Source organism: Lynx rufus, unplaced genomic scaffold (assembly GCF_022079265.1).
Source record: "Lynx rufus isolate CCGP_SWC_20201006 ecotype Redwood Valley unplaced genomic scaffold, mLynRuf1.p SCAF_29, whole genome shotgun sequence".
Classification (NCBI taxonomy): domain Eukaryota; kingdom Metazoa; phylum Chordata; class Mammalia; order Carnivora; family Felidae; genus Lynx; species Lynx rufus.
In genome coordinates this window covers 2,149,750-2,176,661 of record NW_025814844.1, presented here as the reverse complement: position 1 = coordinate 2,176,661, position 26,912 = coordinate 2,149,750, and the positions used below count along the sequence as shown (strand labels likewise).

Sequence of the window (26,912 nt, the reverse complement as noted above, 5' to 3'; positions counted from 1 at the left end):
AAAGGCTTTCACCATGTATTTGATTAAAAAGTCAGGGAACTGGAAGTTTACTGTCCCACCCTTCCTGAAGCCTGGGCCATGTGGACCTGCCCACTAGAGACAGACAGGGAAAACTGGCCTTCACTGCATGGAAAATCAGGCAAGATCATGTGCACACTTGCTGTTTCCTTTTTCACTTCAAAGAGAGTTTTCTAACATTTAAACTGATCAAAACTCAAAACATAAAAAGCTGGACAGAGGGAGAGGGAAGGAAAGAAGAAAGAAAGCTCTACGCAATCCGCACTTTCAGGAAGAATGAAGATACATTCTGGCAGCATGTGGAACATCTTTTAACAGTCCTGTAACTTCTGCCCTCATAGACCATGCTGTTCCAGAGAAAACACAATGTGAAAAGCGCTCTTTTGTCTTATTCTCCGTGAGTACTCCCATCTGTGAAGAGAAACTACATGCTCTGAGAATGACTCTTTGGCTGCCTGTGCACTTCCCCATCATGGCTGTCCAATCAAGCCATCAGAATAAAGATCAGGCTCAACATTATATTCTGCCCTGAAGGTTTCTGAAATCAAGATGCATTCTTTCTACTAAGAAGATCATACTTATCAAAATAGCCAGATAATTGCCACAAGATAATTATGATCCGTAATTATTATTGTTGGTGATTGTCAATGATGCATAGGGAAGAATACAGCTTGATTTTCAAAGCCTAACCCTGAAGAAGCATGACAATCAAAAACTTGTTTTGACTAGTTAAAATGAACCAACGTGACACAGAAGTCACAAAAGAAAAATCTCACAGAGGGAAAAATATATCCAATTGGCCTGACTCAGCTTTTCTCAAATATAAGTTACAAGTTCAAACTGTAGGAGGATCTTTCAAGAATCAAAAGGCTAGGCCAAAACTCATGGCTGAAGATAGGTTCTGGAAAGGAATGGGACCCCTAGGCCATTCACAAGTCTCTAAGGGAGAAGGATGAAGTCTAGACTCTGCTGTACCTTTAGGTATGTGCGGCAGAATCTTGTGGAATCTCATTGAATGCTATCTTGATACTACATGACATACAGATGGACAATAGAGACTGGACAAAGGTCATATTTGCAGTGAATAATTAAAAGTACCCACCTCTAGTTATATAGATTTCTGGTTCAAGTTGTTCAATTCCAAGGCAGCAGAGAGGCTCATACTCTATTTGAAAGCTCCTGTGCTACTTCAGCACTAGGCCAATATGATTTGATGCATTTTGACTGTGGCATGGATAAAGTCAATGTAGTAAGCTTTTAATACAGCAAAATATTTCAAACTAACTTTGGTAACATTTAATCTGTTTTACCTTAGGCCCTACAGAGACCCAATTTTGAAAATCTCAAATAAATGAAGATTCCCATTTCAAAAGATGAACTGTAGCCAACAGAAGAAATGTGTCTACATTACCATGAAAAAAAGTATTTTTCAGAAATGTGTATCTCACAAATACATTTTACAAAAATGAGATTTCAAAAATATCAGGCAAGATGCACTCGCTTTTTCTGCCTCATTTGTTAAAATCACTTCCTGTCCATTTCATCATCATCCCCATATTCTACCATACAGTGGCCTTGTTTATAATGCCTGAATGGATTAAGAAATCCTGAGGCTTGGCCTGAACCCAGTGGAAAGAAGACAGGATAAAGCTAGATGTGTCTAATACTTGCTTCTTTCCTCCCAAGACACCTTCAGCCCAAACTATTAAGATCTTTCAAATTCCTGCAATTACCTTCTAAGATCACTGAAGTAGGACAGCCTATAGCTCCATTTCATCCTGGAGCATAAAGACTACAGTGGGGTCTTTTATTTGTAAATAAATGGGGGTATATTCTGTAACAAAAAAATAAATCAAAGATTACATTTGAAGGCATAATTTTATTACGTTCACTACTGGGAGAAAGGTAATCTCAATATATGCATTCTTTCTCTACTTCATTGAAATCTAAACAGTACACTGTTGTATGCAAAAGGTTGTTTCAGTAAAAGATATTTTTGGTACTTTAAAAGGCTGGTTTTGCTATTATTCTTGAAAAAACTAAGTCTCTTGCCTGACCTATTTTTCATGTCCTTTGTTAATTTGCTGAGCAAACCCTTTTCATCCACTTTATATATAAAGTATGTAAGTTAAATCTCAGTCATAGCTCCCTCTTTATCCTGTCAACATATCTTAAAGACAGATATGCATATCAGACTTGGGGTGCTGCTCTGCCTCACTGCTCACAGAAAGTAGGGGCAAATTAATCCAAAGTTGACTGTAAATGAAATGGAGTTTACTATGTATAACAAACTGTATACATTTACTGTGTATGCACACACACACACACACACACGTGTGTATATATATATATATATCAGTAATTTATTTAACTTGATGCACATTACTATATTCTGTTACCGTGCTATTAATATTCCAAACATTTACAAGTATCCCCATTTAAGCTATTTGTAGCTTCCCTTAAAGACTAGGTTAGCAATATGGTAGCAACAGCATTTGATAGGATACAAATATTCCTGATGACAAATAATGACAAAAAAACTCATATTTCATATAATATTTTACTAAACAATTTCAAAGTACTCATCAGTATCTCACTTTCTATAACTGGATAAACACAATAATGACACTGGAGGGCAACAAAATTCAAATGGATTGAACAAAAAGTGGATAGTCAGGAAAAGCAAATCTTAGGATTATTGACTTCTAAGAACCCCAAATTTACCCCTATTGGAAAATATGCCCTGTGCAATGTGAAAAATAAAAGTAATTTGTTTTAGAAAAGTTTCATATAAGATTTTAAAACACAGGCATAGTCTCAAGTGGTTAAAAAAAATAAGAAATTTGTTAATAGCATTTAATATCTTCAAAATATGATTAATTAGCAAGCTAAAACATGTAAACTGTGTTTAGATTTGAATATGCGCTGTCAATCTGAAATCATGGGTTCCATTGTGTATCAGGAGACCAAACTGTTCTGCAAATAAAAGTGTGTGTGGTAGAGCAACAGTGGCCCCCTCGCTGCTCCACCCTGCCTCCCCCACAAAAAAGGAAAGATTCTAAACACAGCATATTAACTTATAAAATGTTCCAATACAATGATTAGATGTATCATATGTAAGCCTTTTTTCCTTTAACTTATTCTCCAAATTTGGCCAAACTAAATATTTAATACATAAATCCTGCCCCATAGCAGTGATCCCCACAGGATTGTTTCTTGTAATCCCTTTGACATTCTCTTGCCTTATCATATCACTCAAAACAATGATGGTCTAGAAAGAGGTTCTGAATATCAACTCAAGGGTTAGAGTTTAAGTAAAAGCAGTTAGAGCAAAAGGAAACAGACACACACATCCTCAAATGCACTCAATCAGGGCAACTCTCCTGACAATGGCTGAATTTCATTCCAAACAGATTAATTTAATGATAGCTTTGCTATTAAAACAATTTTCAAGTAAAATGTTCAAGCATATTTCAATATAAGGAAAAAAGGATATTTCACTAAAAGGGAAAAAGCAGCTACAATTTAAAAATTTACTCCACAATGAAATGAACATGAACTCTGAAACAAAGACACGGAGAGAGTGTTGGCCTGTGGAGACAAAGGCCTGCCACGTGGCAGGGGGAGTGACTCAGCTCTGGGACAACCTAATGGCACTTTCCTTCCTCCCACACCTGTATCTGCTTGAGAACCACAAACTTGAGTCATGGCTTAAGAATATTTGATTTCAACAATAAACTTAAGGTAGTATTATTTTCACTTTTCCTCTGAAAGATAAGTTGAGAGAGAACACAAATGACTCACAGTAGAGATTTATGCTCTAGGTGTGTATATGGCCATATATATTTGTTTTAAAAAATTTGATTATGACAAGCTTCAGGTAAAAATCATTTTCAAAGGTTCAATTTTTCATTTACATATAACCAATACATCTTATTTACACATGTATGACTCCATTTTTATTGAACTTCCTTCATATTAAGTGTATATTTTAACTGGTGTGTAACTGTTATATACTGTGTTTACAGAAACACTAAACATCCTCTTATTCACTAGCAGTTTTGATAATAGTTTTGTCTCCACATTGAGAAATGAATATAGTTAAAAGCTCAATGTATAACATAAAGATGAAAACCCAGTGTTAACATCCTGTCTAGGGCCACATCAGGTATTCAAGAGTCAACTGCCCCAATTGCATATATTATAGTTGCAACAAAACACAAAGCAAATATGATTCTGAAGACCCTGAAAAAGAGATCTGACTTATTAGACATTAACCACTGCTTAATGGTATTGATGTTCATTCTAACCTGGGTTCATTTTTTTTTTCCCAAAAGAACACTGATTTTTTTAGTAATATTTAACCTTAAAAAGGTATCTTAGGTCTTTAACCCTCAGAGAACTGGTATATTTTGGCAGCTAATCAAAAAAATAATCAGGAACATGTATCTTTGCGCAGTCTCCAAAGGGTTAAAGTGCAGAAATTGTCTGTCACTTGTTATATAAGGCACCCTATTCCACTTTTTTCTTAAAAGAAACTTTTTCTTTGGTTTCCTGTAATTTTTCAGTGAGTCTATCCTTTGTTTCTTCCATTTTCTCTGTGAGAAGCTCCTTGGTCTCTTCCATCCTGTCCTGCAGATACTCCTTAACAGGAGGTGGTGTTGACATGTAGCCCCGACTACGCAAATACTTCACAGTAAAGGAGGTTCCTCCCAAAGTCACGGTATATCGGGCAGGTGTTGCGATCTGAGGAGAAAATACAGGCAGATCAACAGCCAATCATGATTATCGTCTTAAGCAAAAACAATTTGAAATTAAAATTCTTAGTAATAGCCAAACAGCATAAATTACTTTATTGCTTGATCAGGCCAACATAGTTACAGCCCACATGGTTTACCCTCCTAACAAGGGATGCTTCTTCTGTAAATGCATTTCACAAATATCTGTCACTTAGGCACTGACCCAAAGATTACAGAATATTTTTTTAATGTTTATTTTTTTAATTTTTGATAGACAGAGTATGAGCAGGTAAGGGGCAGAGAGAGAGAGGGAAACACAGAATCTGAAGCAGGCTCCAGGCTCTGAGCTGTCAGCACAGAGCCTGACACAAGGCTCAAGCCCACGAACCACAAGATCATGACCTGAGCCAAAGTCAGACACTTAACCAACTGAGCCACCCAGGCGCCCCAAGGATTACAGAGTATTTGCAATAGAAGCACTGGGGCCTATAACCATGTGCTAGTGAACGTGGGGACATGCTCATTGGGAAATGAGAAGGATGGCTCAGGACCACTACGAACAACAAACATGCAAATGTTTCTGTTCCTTAAAAACCCTGCCAATCTATAGACTGTGCATCTAGAACTAAACCAGAACCAAACTACTTCAAATGGGCGAGAGGCAAACATGAGCCAAATGTTTATTCTTTACTGAATTTAGTTTAGTTTCACTTCCAAATCCCTTTGACTTTTCCAGGCCTTATGCTACTTTCTCATTACAACCCACCCTGGGTCTGGAATCCCAACTGGGAACTTCCAGAAAGCCAAAAAAAGTAGTTGGTACATATGTTGCAGACACACACAGGTTTAACTCTGACCAGAGATTTAAGGACTAAAGCTAAAAAGCAGACAAACTGGTCAAAGAGCAACACAAAAGTGGAGAGAGTCTATATCACATTCTGAGGCTTCCGTGTCAAAATTCAGTACCAAAACTCTTTGAAGGAGCCACCTCTGTTCTCTACCTCCAACTTCCCTCTTCATTCTCTCTTGAACTTACTCTAACCGAGCGTTCACCCTCCACCTCTCATCATAGTCACTGTAGAGGCCTGTGAACCATTAGAGCCAATGGAGATAGCCCCCTGCCCCCATCTACTCCTTGGAGCATGCCCTCAACTGGCTGCCATGCCCTCACTTCCCTGGTTTCCTTCAGCTTCAGAGGCTGCCACTTTCCAGTCCTACCTGTCCATTCCTCCTCCTGTTGCCTACCTCTGAGCACTATGGGGCAGCATTCAGTCTCTGCACTCCTTTTCTCTGCCTCGCTCACTCCCTTGGCAGTCTTTTCCAGTTTCATGTCTGTAGTGCCATCTATACATTAATGATTCTTAGATTTCCAGACCGAGCCTTTTCCCTAAATTCCAGTATATACAACCTCCTACTCATTTCTGCCTGCACGTCTAATAGGATCTCAAAATATCATTTATTCAAAACTGATCTCATGGTGTTCAATGGTCCCACCCCAAACCTGCTCCTCTTAAAGCTGTCTGCATCTCAGGAAATGGCAACTCTATTCTTACGTTGCTCAGGCCAAACATCTGTAAGACAGCTTCGACTCCTTTCTCTTGCATAATTTACATTCAACCATTAAAAAATTCCATCAGCTCCACCTTCAAAACATATCTAGAATCCACCTACTACTTAGTGCCTCTTCTGCTACCACCTGGGTCCTAGCCTCTATCAGCTCTTGCACACACCACTGCAATAAACCCTCCTTTGCTAGGTCTCTGGGCTTCTGCACTTGCCCTGCTATATATACAGACAATACAGCAGCCAAAATGATTTTGTTAAAACACAAGTCAGATGCTCAAAATTGCCCAGTGACTTCCCATCTCCTCTGAGTAAAAGCCAGAGTGGCCTGTAAGGCCTCTGTTGCCTCTCTACTGTTCACTCATTCCAGCCACACTGGCTTCCTTCCTGTTCCCTCAAATACGCCAGGTATCCTGCAGCCTCAGGACTTTGCACTTGGCTTTCTCCTCCTTGAATGCTCTTCTCCCATACAACTGCCTGATTAACTCCCTCACCTTCTGCAACCATCCCTCTGAAAAAAACAAAACCAAAACCAAAAACCAGAAACAAACCCCGAACACAAACACATCCTCTCTTGCTGGTTTGTTCTCTCTTCTGAGCATTTACCATCATCTAAACACCGTGTGTGTGTGTGTGTGTGTGTGTGTGTGTGTGTGTGTGTGAACTTTACTTTCTTTGCTTAACCGCCACCCACTATTAGAATGTAAGTTCCATGAGGGCATGTACTTTGTGCCATTTTATTGAATTAGTTATTCCCAGTACCTAGAATGGCACTTGGCACACAGTAGGGGCTCAACAAATTTTTGTCAATTCAAACAAAGGTGCACTTTCAGGACAGTGCTAGCGGGCTGAGGAGTGTGTCACAGTCAGTACCAGAAGGTCACACACAGGTTGTTTTTCTCCTCTTTGCCACACCTCTTTTTGAAAGGGGCTTTGCCTTATTGAAGCAATAAATCTCAGTCTTTGTTACTCCACCTGAGAAACTGTGGGTTACAGAAAATACCCAGGAGAATCCCCTGCACGTTTCCCACCTCAGAGGGACAGTGAGAGGGAGGAAACACTGCTGATACTAACCTAACTACATGTACAAGTTCATGTTTCAAATCCCAACCTACAAACACGTACTGAGCACTAATGTGCCAACAAAGCACAATACCAGGCATAGCGAAAACAAAGAGAAAGAAGAAATGACTCTGAATTCCCATTCTAGGCTCTTAAAATCAAATAGAGAAACCAAACATTAAAAAAACAAAAACAAAAAAACCCTAACACCAGACCAGGATATGAACACACATAATATGGGAGCACAGGATAAGGAGCTATTATAATTAAGGAAATAATAATCATACCCATAACTAGAAACTTGATAATTTATGAATTTAATAAGTTTTAATGTTGAAAAACTCAGCAATTAAATGTTAGACCTCTGGTCAAAATTACAATAAAAAAGGAAATCTCCCAAGATTTCAGAGGATTTTAATGAAGATGACAGAACAAAACAATGATACTTATACTACTATAAAACCATAATTCTAAGCATTTTTATACAACAGAATTAAAGTAACATCTAGTTTCCAAATGTTTTCTACTTGTTTTCTTTCTTAGAATGAAGACATATAGAACTTCTTAACTGTCAACTGAGAAAAATTAGATTAATATGGCTAATTTCCACAATTCACAATGAATCTCCTTTTCTAAAATAAAGACCAATAGATATAGAAACTCTATTTATAAAGATGTCATTGTCTCAAATCCAGAGAACAGGTATTAAAAACTATAAACTTCTAAAATGAAATATATGTAATGCTACTAAGTCTAGGTTTATCCCATAAAACAATTTGAACTAAACTTTATTATTTTACTTATTAAGAAGAACTATTATAAACTGTAAAAATAAATGCTAAATATCACTAAAAATCAGGTGGCATGTGGATCTCTGAATAAGGAAAATTAATATACTGTAAGTGGGAGAAATGTCAAAAAGATGACTTCTGGAAATTTGTTTCACATTTGTGTGATCACAACAGGTTAGGAATGATCTACCTATTTTCAAGGCACTTCTTCCTAAACCATCATTTTATTTATACTTAAAATTTTTATTTTTAATTAAAAAAAATTTTTTTAATCTTTATTTATTTTTGAGAGAGACAGACAGCATGTGAGCAGGAGAAGAGCAGAGAGAGAGGTAGACACAGAATCTGAAGCAGGCTCCAGACTCTGAGCTGTCAGCACAGAGCCTGACGCAGGGCTTGAACTCACGAACTGTGAGATCATGACCTGAGCTGGTCAGACACTCAACTGACTGAGCCACCCAGGCGCCCCATACTTAAAATTTTGAAACTTAAAAAACATTTTAAACTGTAGCCATTAGACATACATGAAATTTGGTATTTTAAGTTACAAAAGAACTAATATGGAGTTTTATGAGGAACTGAGCAGGTCATTGGTTAAGTGTGAAGAGCAACTGATTTACAACTGTACTTACCTTAAACAAGGCATATGCTGTTAGGGCATTTCCACTCTGGGAATTTTTCAGAATGTTTACTACACTGTCAGGTAACCCAATCAGTTCTAGAAAAGGAACGACATTCACTCCTCTAAGAAAGAAACAAAGTAATTTAGATATATGTACACACAAACTTAAAGGGATAAATATTTTCAAAAAATTTTCTGAAAACACCAAAACCAAATTTTGTTTAAAAGTCACTTCTGCATTATCAAGCACTGTGATTTCACTCTATAAGAACATGTACAGAACATCGGTGTTGTACTGTATCTGTTTGCGGCTTCTGCACATGGTCATCCCTAACTACCACATTAAAAAAAAAATAGAAGGATCTAGCTGAGTTAAATTAATTGCTTTATGTGATCTAAAAGGAAATAAAGGACCAGAATTATTTACCTGGTCTTAGTTTCCTCAATCAAATACCACTTTCTCAGAAAGCTCCAATTCAAACTTCAAGACCTAAGCTTTTCACCTCTAAAATTTTATGTCAGGTTATACTATTATTGTAAAAGCAATACTACAGTATCACTTGTGTTATTATGCAAAGAAGAAATAATTCTATGGGTATTCTAAAAGGATGCCTCTATTCTATTAGCAGGCTTAAAAGGCAGGTGAAGAAGCAATTACCATAAATTGCAACACATTTTTGGAGGGAGGGACAGCAGGCAAAGTCTCTAATATGAACTGATAAGCTCTAATTTATTTTTAGTTTCCCTGATTATCAACATTTCGCATACTGGTGTGTGCTCTTTCACACTCTTGCTCTATCACTGTGTGTTGTTTTACAGACATTGTGACCCTTGACTCCTAAATCAGAACAAGGTTCTTGTTCTGTGCTTTCCTACATGCACATAATTATCACATTCAGGAAATGTAACATATAACATGAGTATATAATGATACACAATATATTATTTAATATTAAAATTTCCTGAATTGTTCCAGCATGTCCTTTAAATCACTATCTTGTCATTTCTCTCTGGTCTCCTTTTCTCTAGAAGTACTCCCCAGAACTTTTTGTTGAAGACAGCAGGATAGTTTTTGACACTGAGATTTTTGAAGCATCCAGGCCTGTTGCATGGGAGAATATCCCTCAATTTGGATTTGTCTGATTTTTTCCTCTTGATCAGGTTCAGGTTAAACATTTTTCAACAGGAAAACTGCACAGTTAATTCTGTCTGTCTCAGTGAATCATAACAGAAGCCACATGATGTCACTTTGTCCCATCGCTGGTATCGTGACTCTTGGTTAAGGTAGGCTCCACAGTGTGTTCCACTGTATAGATATCCTTTCTTTTTGTAATTAAGAAAGGGAATTGCCTAGATCCATTATTATCATGGATAGCTGTATCCTGTATAATATATAATAGCTAGCAAAATCCTAATTTATTCTTAATATTAAAAAAATAATTTGGGGTCACCTGGATGGCTCAGTCGGTTAAGTGTCCAACTTCAGCTCAGGTCATGATCTCATGGTTTGTGGGTTTGAGCCCCGCATTGGGCTCTGTGCTGACAGCTCAGAGCCTGGAGCCTGCTTTGGATTCTGTGTCTTCCTCTCTCTTTCTCTGCTCCTCCCCTGCTCGCATTCTGTCTCTCTGGCTCTCAAAAATGAATAAACGTTAAAAAATTTTTTTTTTTTAAATAATAATAATTTGGGGCATCTGGGTGGTTCAGTTGGTTAAGCATCCAACTTTGGCTCAGGTCATGATCTCGAAGTTCCTGAGTTTGAGGCCCACATCAGGCTGTCTGCTGTCCGCACAGAGCCCGCTTCAGATCTTCTGTCTCCCACTTTCTCTGCCCCTTTGTTTGCACTCTCTCTCAAAAATAAATATTTAAAAAGATTAATTAATTGGGGGAAAGTTGTTAACCCTCTATGACTTCACTATAATACTACAAAATCAGGGACTACTCTCAAGAACATATGGCTGACCATCAAGGAAAATTACCTATCATCTATAAGAGGAAAGCAGATAACTGAAGGAATCTTTAAAAAGTTTTATGAAGTCGACTCTAAGTCCAATCTGGTTTCTTCTTTCTCCACCATCAGTTCCTTTTCAAATCTCTTTCTTAGATAATGACAGAATCCCACTTAAAGCAAGACTTAGTACTACAAGGACTTAGCTATTCTGTGGATCGAATCAAGTCACAATGCACCAGAATATGCTAATTATATATTCTAGAACCAATACAATTATAAAATTATTTAATTAATCATTTCCTAGCCCAGTATGTACAATCTCCCTATTTAATAGCAACCATGAAGGGGGAAAAAAGACAAAGATTTGGCCAAAAATCAGACAAAATTGAATGATGGAAAAAAAAAAACCTATCATAAAGATCAAACAATAATTACCTCAGACACCTTGCACAAGTATCTTTTATAAAATTAAGAAGTAAATACTTGGTTCTATTTAATTCTAAAATATTGATTTGATGATTTCATTATTTTAAGAATAAAAATAACTCTCATTTTCTTTGGAACTGCTGTATACGAAATACTAATGAGGGACTGATTTAAATAGTAATATCTACTTGTCACTTTTTACTTGGAAGTTTCCATGGTCTGACAGAAATCTGTGCTTCACAAACTGCCAGCTTTATGGATGTTTCAATTGATGAAGAAATACGCAAGGGCATAAACACATTCACAGTACATATAAAATGCAGTAAAAATTAGGCAGGATTTTGCCTCAGAATGGATCTGTAACTTTAGAGACTTAAGGCCTAAAACACGAGGCACCTCACTATGATGCCCTACGGACAAAACCATCCTCACAAAGCTACATTTGATCAGAGAGCATTTCTGGTTGGAAGGTGTAAGATCTCTGCAAGGTTTGCCAGATAGAACAGACAACAAAGCTTAAAGTAAAATCTATTAACATATACAATTTAGATCTCCCTGAAATAAAATGTTTCAGAAGTGTAAGATCTTTATCACTGAGTTAACTAAGTACAGAATGGCATTTCGTTCTCTGATGTCTAGAAAAGCGGTAATAATTCTAGTTGTCAGAGTGACTAAAACAAACACTGGTCAGTAACACAGTGTGATGTCAAATGCCCATCTTCCAAGTTACAAACTATTTTTTCCCTTTCTTTTACTAGTTAAGTAGGTAATAAGCAAATAACAGAGAATTTGCCCAGCTACAACAAAAAAAAAATAAAGCCAATCTCGTCAGTTGAATTGAAAACCTATATTTAATACAATCAACTTCAATCTAGTAATAAAACCACATCGCAGTGAAAGATACACTGCCATTAGAACATATCCTCAATCCTTATTTTGTAAGTATTACCTGTGATAAGATCGTTACTTAGAAGAAATCAACTTTCTGAAGGCATAGGATTTAATAAAAACATTAGGAACTGTTCTGGGAAGCAACACATCCTACAAAATTGAAATTAACTGTGTGATGGTAGAACAGAACTGGACCAGTGCAGTGGTGGTGGGTCTGGCAACCACAGTCCCATGCTGACAAACAGCCAAAAGGCAAATTGTGATGGATAAAGGGACATGACTTTAAAGTGGATATTCTTACCACCACGTTTATATACAAACCATTCTGCAGAAAAAGAGGGAGAAGATAATGCACACACAGGGAACAACAGAATGTCACCACAACCACCTGAGTGCCAGACAACATTGAAAAAGTCTTAAGCGTAATTATTCACATCACTAGGTTACTTGGGGTCTGCTTTTTCAGTTATAGAACTCTTTTACTTAAGAAGGTAAGGAAAAGGAAAAGGAACAAAAGTGCTCCTTTTAACAGTCCAAATGAGACCTCATATTCAATTAATTAAAAACATAAATTGCTCCCTCCAAGGCCTCCTGGCCAAATGCTTATAAAGGGCAACCCTTTATAAGTGGACAGAACTATCACTCATATCATTTTCCAGAGCACTGCATCAGGAAACCCTCAATAGTTCAAAAAAGAACATTTGATATGTACACATTAATTAAATACAGCTAGATCCTATAATAATTTTTATTCAAAATGGTACATGATTTAAACCAAGGGCAGTTTTGAAGATTTCCATAAATATTACACATGTTCATAAAAATGTCATTAATGAGAAAGATAATTCCATTAAGTATACATATAAGTATCTTCTATAAAGGATAATAATACATGATGAAGAAGGATATAATTGAATATTAGGAAGATAATGGAGAGAAAGATGTAAAGAGAATCAGAACAGCATCAACTACACAAGGTAAAAAACCCTTTTAGAACTTTTGTAAAGAAACACCTCTAATCCTGTGTTTTCCAAAAGTAGTCTTCATTATCTTTTAGTTTGTAAAAAATAACTTTGTCCCCAAAATGACATATTTTATTAATACCTTAATATCAAACCATTAAATAAAACCAAATATTGAATATCAGTGGACTTTTAAAAAGAATAAAATAATTCTAGAGCCATAGGAGATTTTACTAAAATGTCAAAGTAGTGTACAACATCGGGCCATTTCATTGCCCTCAGGATGGTGAGCTCCTTCAGCTCTTATAGCCCAGGCCACTACAAGAAAAGCCCACACAGTACGTTCAAAGAACAGGCACACACGCATCAAAATGCTTTGGTTACTAGTGGCAAAAACAAACTGGAAATCATTGAGATCTGTTTCAATGTGTGCTCCTGCTCCTAAAACACCGTAAATAACTTACCTTAAAGAAAGGAAGAATATTTATATTTAACAAGAAAAGCACATTTAGAAATTTTGTGTTTTACAATACCTACAGGCTAGGCCCACCAAATTAACTATTTTTAAAAGTTTATTTTAGTGGTGGTAAGAACACCTAACACAAGATCTACACTCTTAGTTTTAAGTATACAACAAATTAACTTCTGATTAAAACAAAAGACTTACCTTGACATTTATCAGATGTGGGTAACACTAAAACATAAGTCTGCAATTTGTTTATTTTTGTATCTGCAACAGGTATTAGCCAGGTTTTGGCAAAAATATCATATTAACTTCCCACCAAAATCATACATAAGGCAAAATAATAGGTAATTTTTTATATTCATGAAAACTTCAAGAAATACAGAAGTATAGAATTCACGGTGCTGCCAAATTTCTGAACTCTCTTACATTGACAGATGAGCATAAGAGCACGGGCTCTGAAATAAGCCACCAAAATATTTTGGGAAAAGCTAAGTTATTTTGACTTACTATTGCTTAATTTCATTAATAAAATGGGAATAATTACACTACCTGCTTCATATAGTTATGAGAATTAAATGAGATGATACCATTTAAAATGTTAGTATAATGCCTGTTATACACACAAAGCAAATTTAGCTAAGAAAATATCAAAAACAGCTATGACAAACAGTCATCAGTTAAAGACATCAAAGCATTAAAACTATTTAAGGCTTTCATTAGTACAATTAAGAAGATTAACATTCTGATAAAACAGGGAAAGGTGCTCAACCAAGCAAAAACTTACTTTATGGCTGCATAATAAAATGTTCCAAACCAAACACCAGAAGTTATTAGATGTACTGGAATCAAAACTTTTCCATATTGTCTAAATGTTTTCTTAAATCGCTGATAAAGACTAATAGATTTGTCTTGTAAAGGATCAGGCTCTTCCTTTCTTTCGGAAGGAGTTCCTGGGGATGTGGCATTGGATGATATAACCCTCTTGGATAAAATATCTTGCTCCCACTGTTGATGGTGAAGGACCCCCGGTTGGGGTGGATGAGCAGTAAATGGCTTCTTTTCCTTTGCAACACATTGGACAGCTGATAAGTGCAGCCATTGTTTTTGAGGGCCCTGTACCAAAACTACTCTGGATTCAGCTTTATACAAAAGTAATTGTCCCTTTATGTTTTGACAGTGTGGTTCCATGCATGTCCTATGTGCCAGTCGGAATATAGACCTCGATACATTCCATTGCATTTTGAAGAACGGTGATTAGTGGATTTCGGCTTCTACAGAGACCAGATAAAAAAAATTAAGACTATACATAGATTTCCATTTTAAACCAATCCACTTAAAAGTAAATTAACTATTAGGAAATAAAGGACAGACACTGCTACCAAATCCACAGAAATTAATGTTAAGGTATGTAGTTCTAACATATCACAATTTTAAAACATTACTAAAATACATCATTTAAATAGGATATAGTAAGCTAGTCCAGCAGACATCACAGAGGATAATGTTCTGAGGTTATCTTATTGCTACAAAAGGGATGTTTGTAGGACTTCTGTTTTTCTACAAAGAAGCTGTGTAGTATAATGGAAAAATCATAAGATCCAGAAACAAAAATCTGGGCCCTCATGTTGTGGGGACATAATTCTATACAATCGCCTTTGACATTTTAAGTCTAAATTCACTAGTAAAATGAGGATTACTTCACAGGGTTGTTATAGAAATTACATGAAATTTCTGATGTAAAAGTGCTTTTGTAAGTGAACAAGCATCATGTAAGTTATTACAACTGTTAAGGTCTGATAAATAGTTGATACAAGTACCATTTATTCTCTAATCCCTTTAGACTAAATTAATTGCTTTCGCCGATGAGGAGATAGTTTCCAGATGTCTAAAACTTTTTGTCAGAAAGACAGTATAATGTAATTTTAAAAGAATATAGACTTTGGAATATGATAGACACAACTGAGTTAACAGTATTATTATTTTGAGCAAATTACTTAGCTTCTCTAGACATAGGTTCTCCCACTGGTTAAACAGAATTACAATATGCATTACTATATAGCAAATTAGTTCCCTTCCCTTTAATATCAGGGAGTGTCACCTGACCACTAATCTCCACCCTGACCCCACACCAGCAATCTTACTACTTCTACTACATTGTGAATAACTGATCTTATTTTTTAAACTGTACACTAAATAAGTCAACAGTATTTGAGTTAGCACTCTAATAAATACAGATACTCCATTTCACATGAATATCTGTTATCTGGGGTACAAAGCTGTCTATCATTATATAAAAATATCCACTAATGAATTGTCCCCATATAATCTCCTGACTCATCCCTAATTAAAAATTAACATCAGCTTCTATTAGGCTCTCGCTGATAATCCAACAACATAATGTAAATAAATTATGAAATGAAACTGCATATCTGAAAATAGGCTCCCAGGAAACCTTTAAAGGGGATACTGAAGATTACTACAATGAAAAGCAAAGTCAATGACAAGTAACAATCTGAAGAATCAGACCAGTTAACAACAAAAAACTACAGGGATGATAATAGGTGCTTCAAATAATGACTTAAATATTAAATAACTAAGAAAGACCACAGAGAAAAATGATTAAGTCCTTAATTACTTTTATGAAATTGACTTATTTGTTGTGAAAAGTCAAGCATTAAGGATGTCTTATTGTGCTTTCTTACAGTCTATGTCCTAAGTTGTTTTGTTTTCTATAAATCTATGCTATGCCTATTCCAAAGGTGAAAAGCATCAACTGATCATTTAGTCTAAGAATTAGCTCAGATGGAATTATAACCTAAAATTTGTCAAATATATGTATGGCTTCATTTTTCACACACAAAAAATTCCTTTTGAATATTTTACTATGTTTTTTTGGTCTTTATTTTTGTTGGATTTGAGAATTTTCTCCAGCACCATTATCTTTGAATCATTCCTGTCTGTGGCTTTAGTGGTGTTTTCTGAACTCAAAGACTTTGTTTTGCTTTTAAATCTACTTCCTTTACAAGGCTGTTTTCCAGGAGTTCAAGTTCTCAGACTAACTTTCAGATAATCAGATTATTGTGTGTTTGTGAATAAAAGAAAAAAAAGATTAAAAATTTTTTTTTTATAAAGTAGTTTTATTTTTTAAGTCTTATTTTATTTTATTTGAGAGAGACAGAGACAGAGTGGAGGAAGGGCAGAGAATCTCAAGCAGGCTCCATGCTGCCAGCACAGAGCCCAGTGCAGGGCTCAAACTCACGAAACCATGAGATCATGACCTGAGCCGAAACCAAGAGCCAGATGCTTAACCGACTGAGCCACCCAGGCACCCCTAAATTTTTTTTAGTGTTTATTTATTTTTGAAAGAGAGAGAGAGAGAGAGAGAGAGAGAGAGAGAGAGAGAGAGAGAAGCACGAGTGGGGGAGGAGCAGAGAGAGAGGGAGACACAGATTCCAACAGACTCCAGGCTCTGGGCTGATGGCATGGGCTGTCAGCACAGAGCCCAATGCAGGACTGGACCTACAAACTGCAAGATCATGACCTGAGACAAACTCAAAGCTTAACCGACTGAGCCACCCAGGAGCCCCAAAGAAAAAAAAGATTTTTAAAAAGCCTCTTTCCAAGCTTCCAGTTTGTACCCTTTTCCCTGGTTTCCCTAACTACTCCCTCCTAAAGAATATTTTTTTCCTATCCCACTTCTTATTGCCCATTAAAAAAAAACACACATCTTTATTGAGATACAATTCTCATGCTCATTTAAGGTGTAGAATTCAAGAAATTTTAGTATATTCACAATTGTGAAACCATCCTCACAATCTCAGTTTAGAACATTTTCATCACCCCAAAAAGAAACCCCATACCCACGAACAGTCACTCACCATTTCCTCCCCATCCCAGCCCCTGCAACTATTAATCTATTTTCTGTCTCTCTATATTTGTGTATTCTGGAAATTTCATATAAATGGAATTATATTATGTGGTCTCTTGTGACTGGCTTCTTTCACTTAGCATCACATTTTTAAGAGACACCCCTGTAATGTTCCCTTAGAAGCCAACATTTGGGCTAGTGGTTTCTAAAACTGGCTACATGTTAGAATCATGGCAGGGTGGGGATACTGAAGGAAAGGAGAGGTAATCTGAAAAACCAGATTCCTGGTCTCCATCTAGACCTAACAAATCAGAATCTCCTACTGCCAGTTCACACCTGACAGTATGAATTTGGGGATCATTACTCCAGGCCCAGCAAATGGCTTCAGTGACAGAGGCAACATGGTGGCAAAGGTATCATCCATTATTGTTGCCGTCATCATCATCATCATCATCAAGATATTTTTGAGCCCCTAATATGTGGTAGGAGTTTTATAAACACTTTACATGTATTAACTCAGATTATCCTCATAACAATCCTATGAAGGAGGGACTATTGTCATCTTTTCATATTTGAGGACACTAAAGCACAGAGGAAATATCATTCAACTGGTGAGTGGAGGAGCTGGGATTCAAACTTAGTCACTAAGCTATATGGCCACTTCCAGAAGAAAGAAACAGTGCCAATTTTCAGTAAACTAAGACATGTAAGACACATGATAAAAGTGCCCTAAGGAAATACAGGGCCCAAGAAATTAACCTTTTTTAAAAAGTTTATTTATTTTTGAGAGAGAGCAGGGGAGGGGCAGAGAGACAAGGGAAGAGGGAGAGAATCCCAAGTAGGGTCCGCACTGTCAGTGCAGAGCCCAAAGTGGGGCTCAAAACCACAAACTGTAAGACTAGGATCTGAACCTAAATCAAGAGTCAGACACCTAACTGACTGAGCCACCCAGGTGCCCCCCAAGAAGTTAACTTTTATCTTAAAATTAACTTTTAAATTAAAAACAAAAATTAAAATTAATTTAAATTAAATGGCAACATATGGCTAATAGCTACCATATTTGACAGTACAGCTCTAGACTTCCAAAGTGATCACAATACTGACGACATACACAGAAAGACTCATTAGATTTCAAGGAACAAACCTACTTCAGATGAATGCCAAGTAAAAGTAGAGGGCAAGTACAGACTGAGTAGTATCATACATATCCTGGAATGAACAGGCTTCAGGAACAATAAAACCAAAGCAAGGTAGGAGTTATCTTGTCTCACAGCAAGCACCTGTGTATAATGGCCTCAGCCCACTGGCAGTTTCCATTTCTGGATTTTATTAGTCTGTTCATCTTTTCAATTAAAGATAAAAGTTTTCGGTTATCGGTCAATGATGGAAGTGCTACTCCTCATAAATACTACTCAGATCAAATCAGTTATATCTGGACAAGTGGATGAGTGGCCTGAAGAAGCTGTGAACTAACAGGACTCTATTTCAGATATAAATGCAGAACCTGGAGTGATGAACAACTTAAATTTGAATTTCTTCCAATGAAATACAGTAATTTCAGTAATACATTTTTTAAATCATGAGACTTAGCATATAACAAAAGCTGCCTGTTATTTCCTACCCCTAGATATGAAATTCTCACATCTATAGATGAGGAAGTGTTCTAAACTGCTTATGCTTCAGTTATAGAAATAAATGATGAAATGCATTACAGGACCCAAGAAAAGTGACACGATTACACTGCTTGTTATGACTATCCTTTTCCACCTTAGAATTATGTCATTAAGCTGTTAACACTACAAGTGAATGGCATATGATTACTGGTGCCTAATTCTCAGTATACAATCCTACCCTGTATGGTAGCGATACTGATTCTGTCATGACTTAATTTTTGTGAGCAGGCAGTAGAGTTTAACAACTGAGAGTATCCAAGAGGTCAGACTGCCCAAGTTCACATCCTGAAAACACTATAACTATAAACTATCTACTAATAAACAAGTTAATTAGCCCCCTTGTGCTCTGGTTTCCAATTTGTAACATGGGGTTAATAATAGCACCTTCTTCATAAGGTTATGAGATGAAAATAAATGTAAAAATGTTCAGAAAATGACTAGCATGTAGCAAGTGCTCATAAAATGTTACAAGTTATTATTATAAGTAAACAAGATAGTCTGTTGCCCTTATTCACAGTGAAAACAGCCTAAGGATCAGTGCCTGAGCTGAACAGGGATTATACAGGATAAACGAAAACAGTTGCCTAGGATGGCTCTGGCACAAAACTTGAAAAACTATATGAAACTGTACTAATCAAACCAATAATACCCAGTCTCTTAGGGATAGGCTCAAGACCAGGCATGAAGCAGCAGTAATATACATGTCTGAAAGTCCGGTCTCTCATGTAGCAATTCTGAGGCAAAGAGAAGATGAAGACATAGTGGTAAAGAGTAAAGCTTCCAGTTTCAGGATGAATAAGTCATGGGAATAAAAGACACAGCATAAGGAATACAGTCAATATACATTAATAGTGTTGTACGGTGACAGATGGTAGCTACGCTTACGGGAGCCCAGCATAATGTATAGAATTGTCAAATCACTACCTTGTACACCTGAAACTAATGTAACATTGTATGTCAATCATGCTCAAGAAAGAAAGAAAGACCAAAAGAAAGAAAGAAAAAGAGAGAGAAAGAAAAAGAGAAAGAAAGAAAGAAAGGAAGGAAGGAAGAAAGAAAGGAAAAGAAAGGAGTAAAAGTATAAGGAAGCAGTGGGAACCAAAAAAAGAGAAGCCAAGTTAAAGGAATGACAGAGAAGAAAGAATGGATTGGAACAAATGCCATTGAGAAAGCACAAATGTTAGAATGCTGTTGAAATTCTAGAGAAGCTATATCCTCAAATTCCAGTTCCATGAGGCAAATGAATTAGTTCATGAGATTCCTTTACTCCCTCTGTATCCTAACCAAACCCACACTGCTTAAGATTATATGAACATGTTTCTGTTCCTCACAACCTAGAACACTAAAACATTCAAACAGCACTAGAAATACAACTGAGTGCAAAAGGAATTAAGTAATTTATATTCCATTTTTATATACCAAATAACACACTAACTAAAAAGACAGTTGAAAAAAATTCCAATAGCAAGATTTAGTTTTCTATTGTGTGAATTCAAAAAACTCTTGTCAAACAAAATCTTACTTGGAAGTTCAATAAAAATAAATAAATCAAAGCAAAGTTGCTCAGGTTAAAGCAGGAGTGGGAGGAATAGTCTTCTGGCTTGTTTCAAGTCCTCCAGCCCACAGGGCACTGTCACAGATGCCTTATGAAAACAAAATCACAAAGTAGACAAATCCTCTATAAAGAATGGTTCTACTTTGGGGCACGTGGGTGGCTCAGTCAGTTAGGCATCCAACTTCAGCTCAGGTCATGATCTCATGGTTCACTGGTTCGAGCCCCGTATCGGGCTCTGTGCTGACAGCTGAGCCTGGATCCTGCTTTGAATTCTGTGTTTCTCTCTCTGCCCCTCCCCTGCTCACACTCTCTCTCTCAAAAATAAATAAACATTAAAAAAAATGGTTTACTTCTTCTAACTACCATTTTCCTGCAAGTCACAGCACAGCACTAATTCCTTCTGAAGTCCCTGAACCCCACAAACTACACAGAAAATTGCACTGAAAAGGTAGATATTGGAATCTTCTTTTTCTCTGTGGACTTTAAGTTCCTGGAGAGGAGTTTGTCTCGATTCCCAATAGTGAGAGGGACTAGTGCAAAACCTGGCATCCAGTGGGTGTTCAACTAATTCAATTCCATGAATGTCAACAATCTGTCAGTTTTTAAAAGACTCAATTTATCTCTAATAAATGACTTCTAAAATCAATGTAGCATCTTCAATTTGGACAGTTTTGAGCAGTTAATAACTATAATATGTTAAGAGCTTGAATGGGAAAAGTAAACAACATACAATGTAAGCAAAGTGGAAATTCAAAGCATCAAAAGGAAATGTTACAAAACAAATACACTGTAACAGAAATGAAGAATGCCTTTAATGAAGTCCTGGTGGATTTATAATCCACATACCCAAGGAAAGAATCAGTGAACCTGAAGGGATGTCAATAGAAACTTGCTAAACTGAAATGCAAAGAGGAAAAAAAAATGCACCCTTTTCCCCATACCAAGACACATACAAAAATACCAGAACAAAACATCCAAGCATATGGGACAACTTCAGAAGTTGTAACATACACATGGTAGGAATGCCAGAAGAACAAAGAAAGAAGTAAAAGAAATATCTGAAGTAATAATACATGAGAATTGTCCAAAATTACTAACAAACACCAAACCACAGGTCCAGGAAGCTCTGAGAATCAAGTAGGATAAATATCTAAAATCCCTATCTGGGCATATCATATTCCAGTTGCAGAAAATTAAAGACAAAGAGAAAATCTTGAAAGAATTGGGGGTGGGGGGTGGACCTTACCTAGAGGGGAGCAGGAATAAAGTTAGAGCCAACATCTCATCAGAAACCAGGCACAAAAGAGAGTAAAGTGAATATTTCAAGTGCATTCAGAAAAATTATCAAAGTAGAATTCTGTATGCAGCAAAATTACCCATCAAAATGGAAAAGAAATCAATTATTTTATCAAATAAAAAAACGGAGGGAATTCATCGCCAATACACTTGACCTTCAAGAAGGAAACAACATGGAAATTTGGATCTACATAAAAAAAAAGATTGACTGAGAAGGAATCAACAAAGGCAAAATCTTTTTTATTATTAATTGATGTAGAAGATAACTGTTTAAAGTCATAGTACTAATACGTTAGGTGATTAATAGCACATAAGTGAAATGAAAGATAGCGTTGTCACAAGGAATTGAGAATACCCTATGATAACACTCCACAGTAAGGCACATGTAACTACACATGAAGTATTATAGTATCATTTGAATACGGACTTAGATGAGATAAAAATGTATTATGAACTCTAGAGGAAGAAAAATACTATGTGATCTCACTTATGTGTAGAATCTTAAAAGAAAAAAGAAGAAATCTGAAATCATATAGAGAACAAATTAGTGGTTGCCAGAGCCTGGGAAGGAAGACATATATGGCAATGGATGTTAAACAGACTTACTGTGGTGCTCATTTTGCAATATATACAAATATTGAGTCATTATGTTGTACAACTAAAATTAATACCTTATATGCCAATTGTATGCCAATTAAAAAATAGATGTTCAACATCATTTGTCACTAGGAAGTTGCAAATTAAAACAGTAATGAGATACCACTACACACCTATTAGAATAACTAGTATTCAAAACACTAACAAACACCAAATGTTTGTGAGAATGTGGAGGGAATGTGCTGGTGGGAATGCAAAATGGCATAGGCATTTTGGAAAACAGTTTGGCAGCTTCAAAGAAAGCTAAACATAGGCTTACCGTATGATCCAGCAATAGCACTCCTAGGTACTTACCCAAATAAGTTGAGAAGTTATGTCTACAGAAAAACCTCCCACACAAACATTAATAGCAGCTTTATCAATAATTGCCCCAAACTGGAAACAACCAAGAAGTCTTTGATTAGGTGAATGGATAAGCATGCTGAGTACCTCCAAACAACAGACTATTATTTACTGATAAAAAGAAATGAGCTATGAAGCTGTGAAGCCATTAAACGACACGGAGGAATCATGTTGCCTAGTGAAAGAAGTCAGTCTGAAAGGCTATATACTATATGATTCCAACTCTAACACATTCTGGAAAAGACAAAACTACAGAGACAGTAAGAACAGCAGTGGTTTCAGGGGCACCTGGGTGGCTCAGTTGGTTAAGTGTCCGACTCTTGGTTTCGGCTCAGGTTGAAACCCGTGTTTCGTTGCTGACAGCACAGAGCTTGCTTGGGATTCTCTCTCTCCCTCTCTCTGCCCCTCCCCCAATCACTCTCTCTGTCTCTCTCTCAAAAATAAATAAATAAAACTTAAAAAAAATTAAACAAAAAAAGAACAGCAGTGGTTTCAGAGGCTGCACAGTGAGAGAGGGAAAAGATAATTAGGTGGAGCATAGGGCCCTTTTAGGCAGCAAAATATTCTATATGACCCCATAGTGGTGGATAAATGTCATTATACATTTGTCAAAACTTACATAAATAATTGTACAACAAAGAGTGAACCCTAATGCAAACTGTGGACTTCAGTTAGTACTTCAATTCTAACAAATGTGCCACACTACTACAAGATATAGGGGAAACTGTGGGGGTAGGGTTAGATAATATGGGAATTCTCTGTTATTATCTGTGTTCCATGTTTCTATAAACCTAAACTTCTCTAAAAAATAAAACCCATTAACTTTTTTTTTTTTAAGTACACTATGTGGCCTTGCCAGATACAACTCATATTTAGTACAGCTTTAACCTGAAGAATAGGTATGAGGAAGGGATCAATTGTAGAACTCATCAAGCTGAAACATAACAAAAGGGATAGGAAAAGAATTGCCTCTAGTTATACAAACCCTCTCAATTACTATCAAACAGGAGGACACTCAAATTTGCTTCTTTCAATAGATTAATATTCTAATTTGTTCATTTCAATCTCTTGTCTTAATCACACCTTGACTGATGCTTAGAAAAAGTAAAAGCATGCAAGTTTATTTGTAGTATTTTCTGGGCTGTTACTCTCCTCCTCCTTAATGCATTTGATGCCTTCAATTTAATTTATATTATAAAATCCACCTCCTTCAACCTATTCTGCTTTTGAGCTTTCTAATACAAGAACTGAGTGACATATACAAGCTGTGGTAATGATGGAGCCATTGTTAAATTCTTAACCTTCAAGAAAAGTTAAATCATGCTGCCTAGTGAATTCCTAAAGAATTTCATTAATAATTGATTTCCAGAGCAGTGTGAAATGTGAAATGTATCATTTGTATAGAAAATCAGTGATTTTTTCCAAAATTACCATGTAAATATATTCATTTACATAAAATGTTTATATCTTTATGTCTTTACAGAGGATCTAAATTTCACAAGGCAAACCATGGTGATCTGTAATCCTAACACCGGTCCAGAATCCACATGGTTCCACTTCTACTCCCTTCTTTTCTGGGCTGGCAGGTGTTATCCCATTGCAATGGGAAAAAAGTAGGCTTTGCAATCAGAAAGATCTGAGTTCCAACTTTTCTGGCATTACTTTACTTAGTTTTTTTCCTTATCCCTAAAATGGGGTTAATTACACTTTTATCATATGGTATTTATGACAATGAAATGAGATACAATATGTTAAGCATCTAGCATTTAGCATGCTGTAACAATAATTAGTTCTAGTTTTCCTTCTTTACCTTCTCATCTGTCAACCCAGCCAAATCAAGTTTGTATTCTTCCTTCATCTAAACTTTTACCATTACTCCATTTGGACGACCCATGTAAAATCCCAGCTTCTTTAGCAATGCATTCCACCTTGAAATTATCTGATATTGCCCCACAGCTGAAATCCTGAAACTACACTATCCCACCCTCTGCAGCCTCTACTTTGAGCGTTCACTCCCTTACCTTCTGGATTCTAGTTCCAAGGCCTTACCCCACCCTACCTCCTTTTTTCTTTCAAATGTAACAGCTCCTCCAGGTTTCACTCAGAAGTCTTTATCCAGCTTCAATTCTATAGTGCATTACTTGAATTACTACTCTGTCCATCTGTAATACCAGCCCACAAAATCTAATCTGGAACTAGTCCAACTATCTGTTCTTCCTACAACTACATCTCAATAGCTGAGCACTAACATAAATCACGCAACTGAGTAGATTAGTACCAGCATACACTGAGGGTAAATTACCTGATCTCAGAGAAAGGCTCTGAATGTTGTGTGACAATCCACAATGGTTCCTGATCCAATCAGCTTCCCTTTCCCTTTCCTCTCAGTGACCATTCCACACCTTTCCCAATCTCTTCAAGCCTCTTATACGTTATTTTCAGCCTCATAACATAGAAAAGATACAATCATCTCTCCTATTAAATTAAAATTCTACAATTTCTCTTACAATAAGGGCATAAGTACTTTTGCCTCACATAATCTCCTTCCCTTCCCTCTCTGAATGCATCACCCACTCTGTCTTCTCACTCTGCTCCAGCCACGGTGGCCACCCTTACAGCTCTTCCAACACGTTAAAAAGAGTATTGTAGGAATTTTGCATTAGCTGTTCCTTCTGCTTGGAATAGTCTTTCTCCAGATGTCTGCATGGCTAATTCCTTCACTTCTACAAGTCATTCTTTCTTTTTTTAATGTTTACTTATTTTTTTTTTAATTTTTTTTTCAACGTTTATTTATTTTTGGGACAGAGAGAGACAGAGCATGAACAGGGGAGGGGCAGAGAAAGAGGGAGACACAGAATCGGAAACAGGCTCCAGGCTCTGAGCCATCAGCCCAGAGCCCGACGCGGGGCTCGAACTCACGGACCGCGAGATCGTGACCTGGCTGAAGTCGGACGCTTAACCGACTGCGCCACCCAGGCGCCCCTAATGTTTACTTATTTTTGAGAGACAAAACCTGCTTGCACACAAGCAGAGAGAGAGAGAGAGAGAGAGAGAGAGAGAGAGAGAGAGAGAAAATCCCAAGCAGGATCCACACTGTCAGTGCAGAGCCAGGTGCTTAAATTCACAAACTGTGAGATGATGACCTGAGTCAGATGCTTAACCAACTGGGCCACCCAGGCGCGCCAGTACAAGACTCTCTTCAAATGGTATCCACTTAATGAAGTCTAACCATCCTATTTAAAATTGCAACACCACTTCCAATCTTCCCCTCCTTCCCAACATCTCAATCTTCCTTATCTTGCTCTATTTGTTTCTTTTCTCACAGCACTTACCTTCTAACATCCTATATAATTTACTTATTTATTGTGTTTACTACCTAATGGTCCCACAAGAAAGACAAAACTATCCCACCTTCCCTTTAAAAACAAGCCAAAGTTATTAGGAATGAATTTTCTCAACTTCAGCCTTCCCCCTTTTAAAGTTAACTACATCAACACCCAACTCAGAATCCATTAACTTCCTCAGAAAAGGAACTATCTCAGCTCTCCACCATGTTCCAAATCTAACTTCTTCCTGTCTTTTCCAGGACTCCACTCAACCACATTTTCTTTATATTTTTTTACTGCTATTCTCCTTCCTATGTACTTCAACCGCCCTCTCCTCTGGCTTCTTTCCTTCAACATATAGATATGCCATTAAGAAAATAGGTCTCTCAGGGCACCTGGGTGGCTCAGTCAGTTGAGCGTCCGACTTCAGCTCAGGTCATGATCTCACGGTGAGTTCGAGCCCCACATCAGGCTCTGTGCTGACAGCTTGGAGCCTGGAGCCTGCTTTGGATTCCGGTCTCCCTCTCTCTCTGCCCCTCCCTGTTCACGTGTGCGCTCTCTCTCTCTCTCTCAAAAATAAACATTAAAAAAAATTTTAAAAGAAAGAAAATAGGTCTCTCTGTAGTATCTGCCCAATTTCCAATTATCCTCACTGAATATTTAAGGATCCCTAGTTCATTGGCAGCAGTTTCTGCTAGAATTCTTGA

The 26,912-nt window shown here is 36.8% G+C and overlaps 1 protein-coding gene across 2 annotated transcripts in view; it reads right to left on the bottom strand.

Annotated features, from left to right (window-relative positions):
- Positions 1 to 2,363: 2,363 nt before the first annotated feature.
- FAM210A (family with sequence similarity 210 member A) overlaps positions 2,364 to 26,912 on the bottom strand; it is a 29,249-nt gene continuing 4,700 nt past the window's right edge. For both annotated transcript variants that reach the window (XM_047090350.1, XM_047090352.1), the window contains 3 exons: positions 14,273 to 14,759; positions 8,806 to 8,917; positions 2,364 to 4,764 (listed from right to left, as the gene is read on the bottom strand). In XM_047090350.1, coding sequence (XP_046946306.1) covers positions 4,531 to 4,764; positions 8,806 to 8,917; positions 14,273 to 14,727 — 801 coding nt within the window. In that variant the 5' untranslated portion in view covers positions 14,728 to 14,759 and the 3' untranslated portion in view covers positions 2,364 to 4,530. The remainder of the gene's footprint in view (positions 4,765 to 8,805; positions 8,918 to 14,272; positions 14,760 to 26,912) is intronic.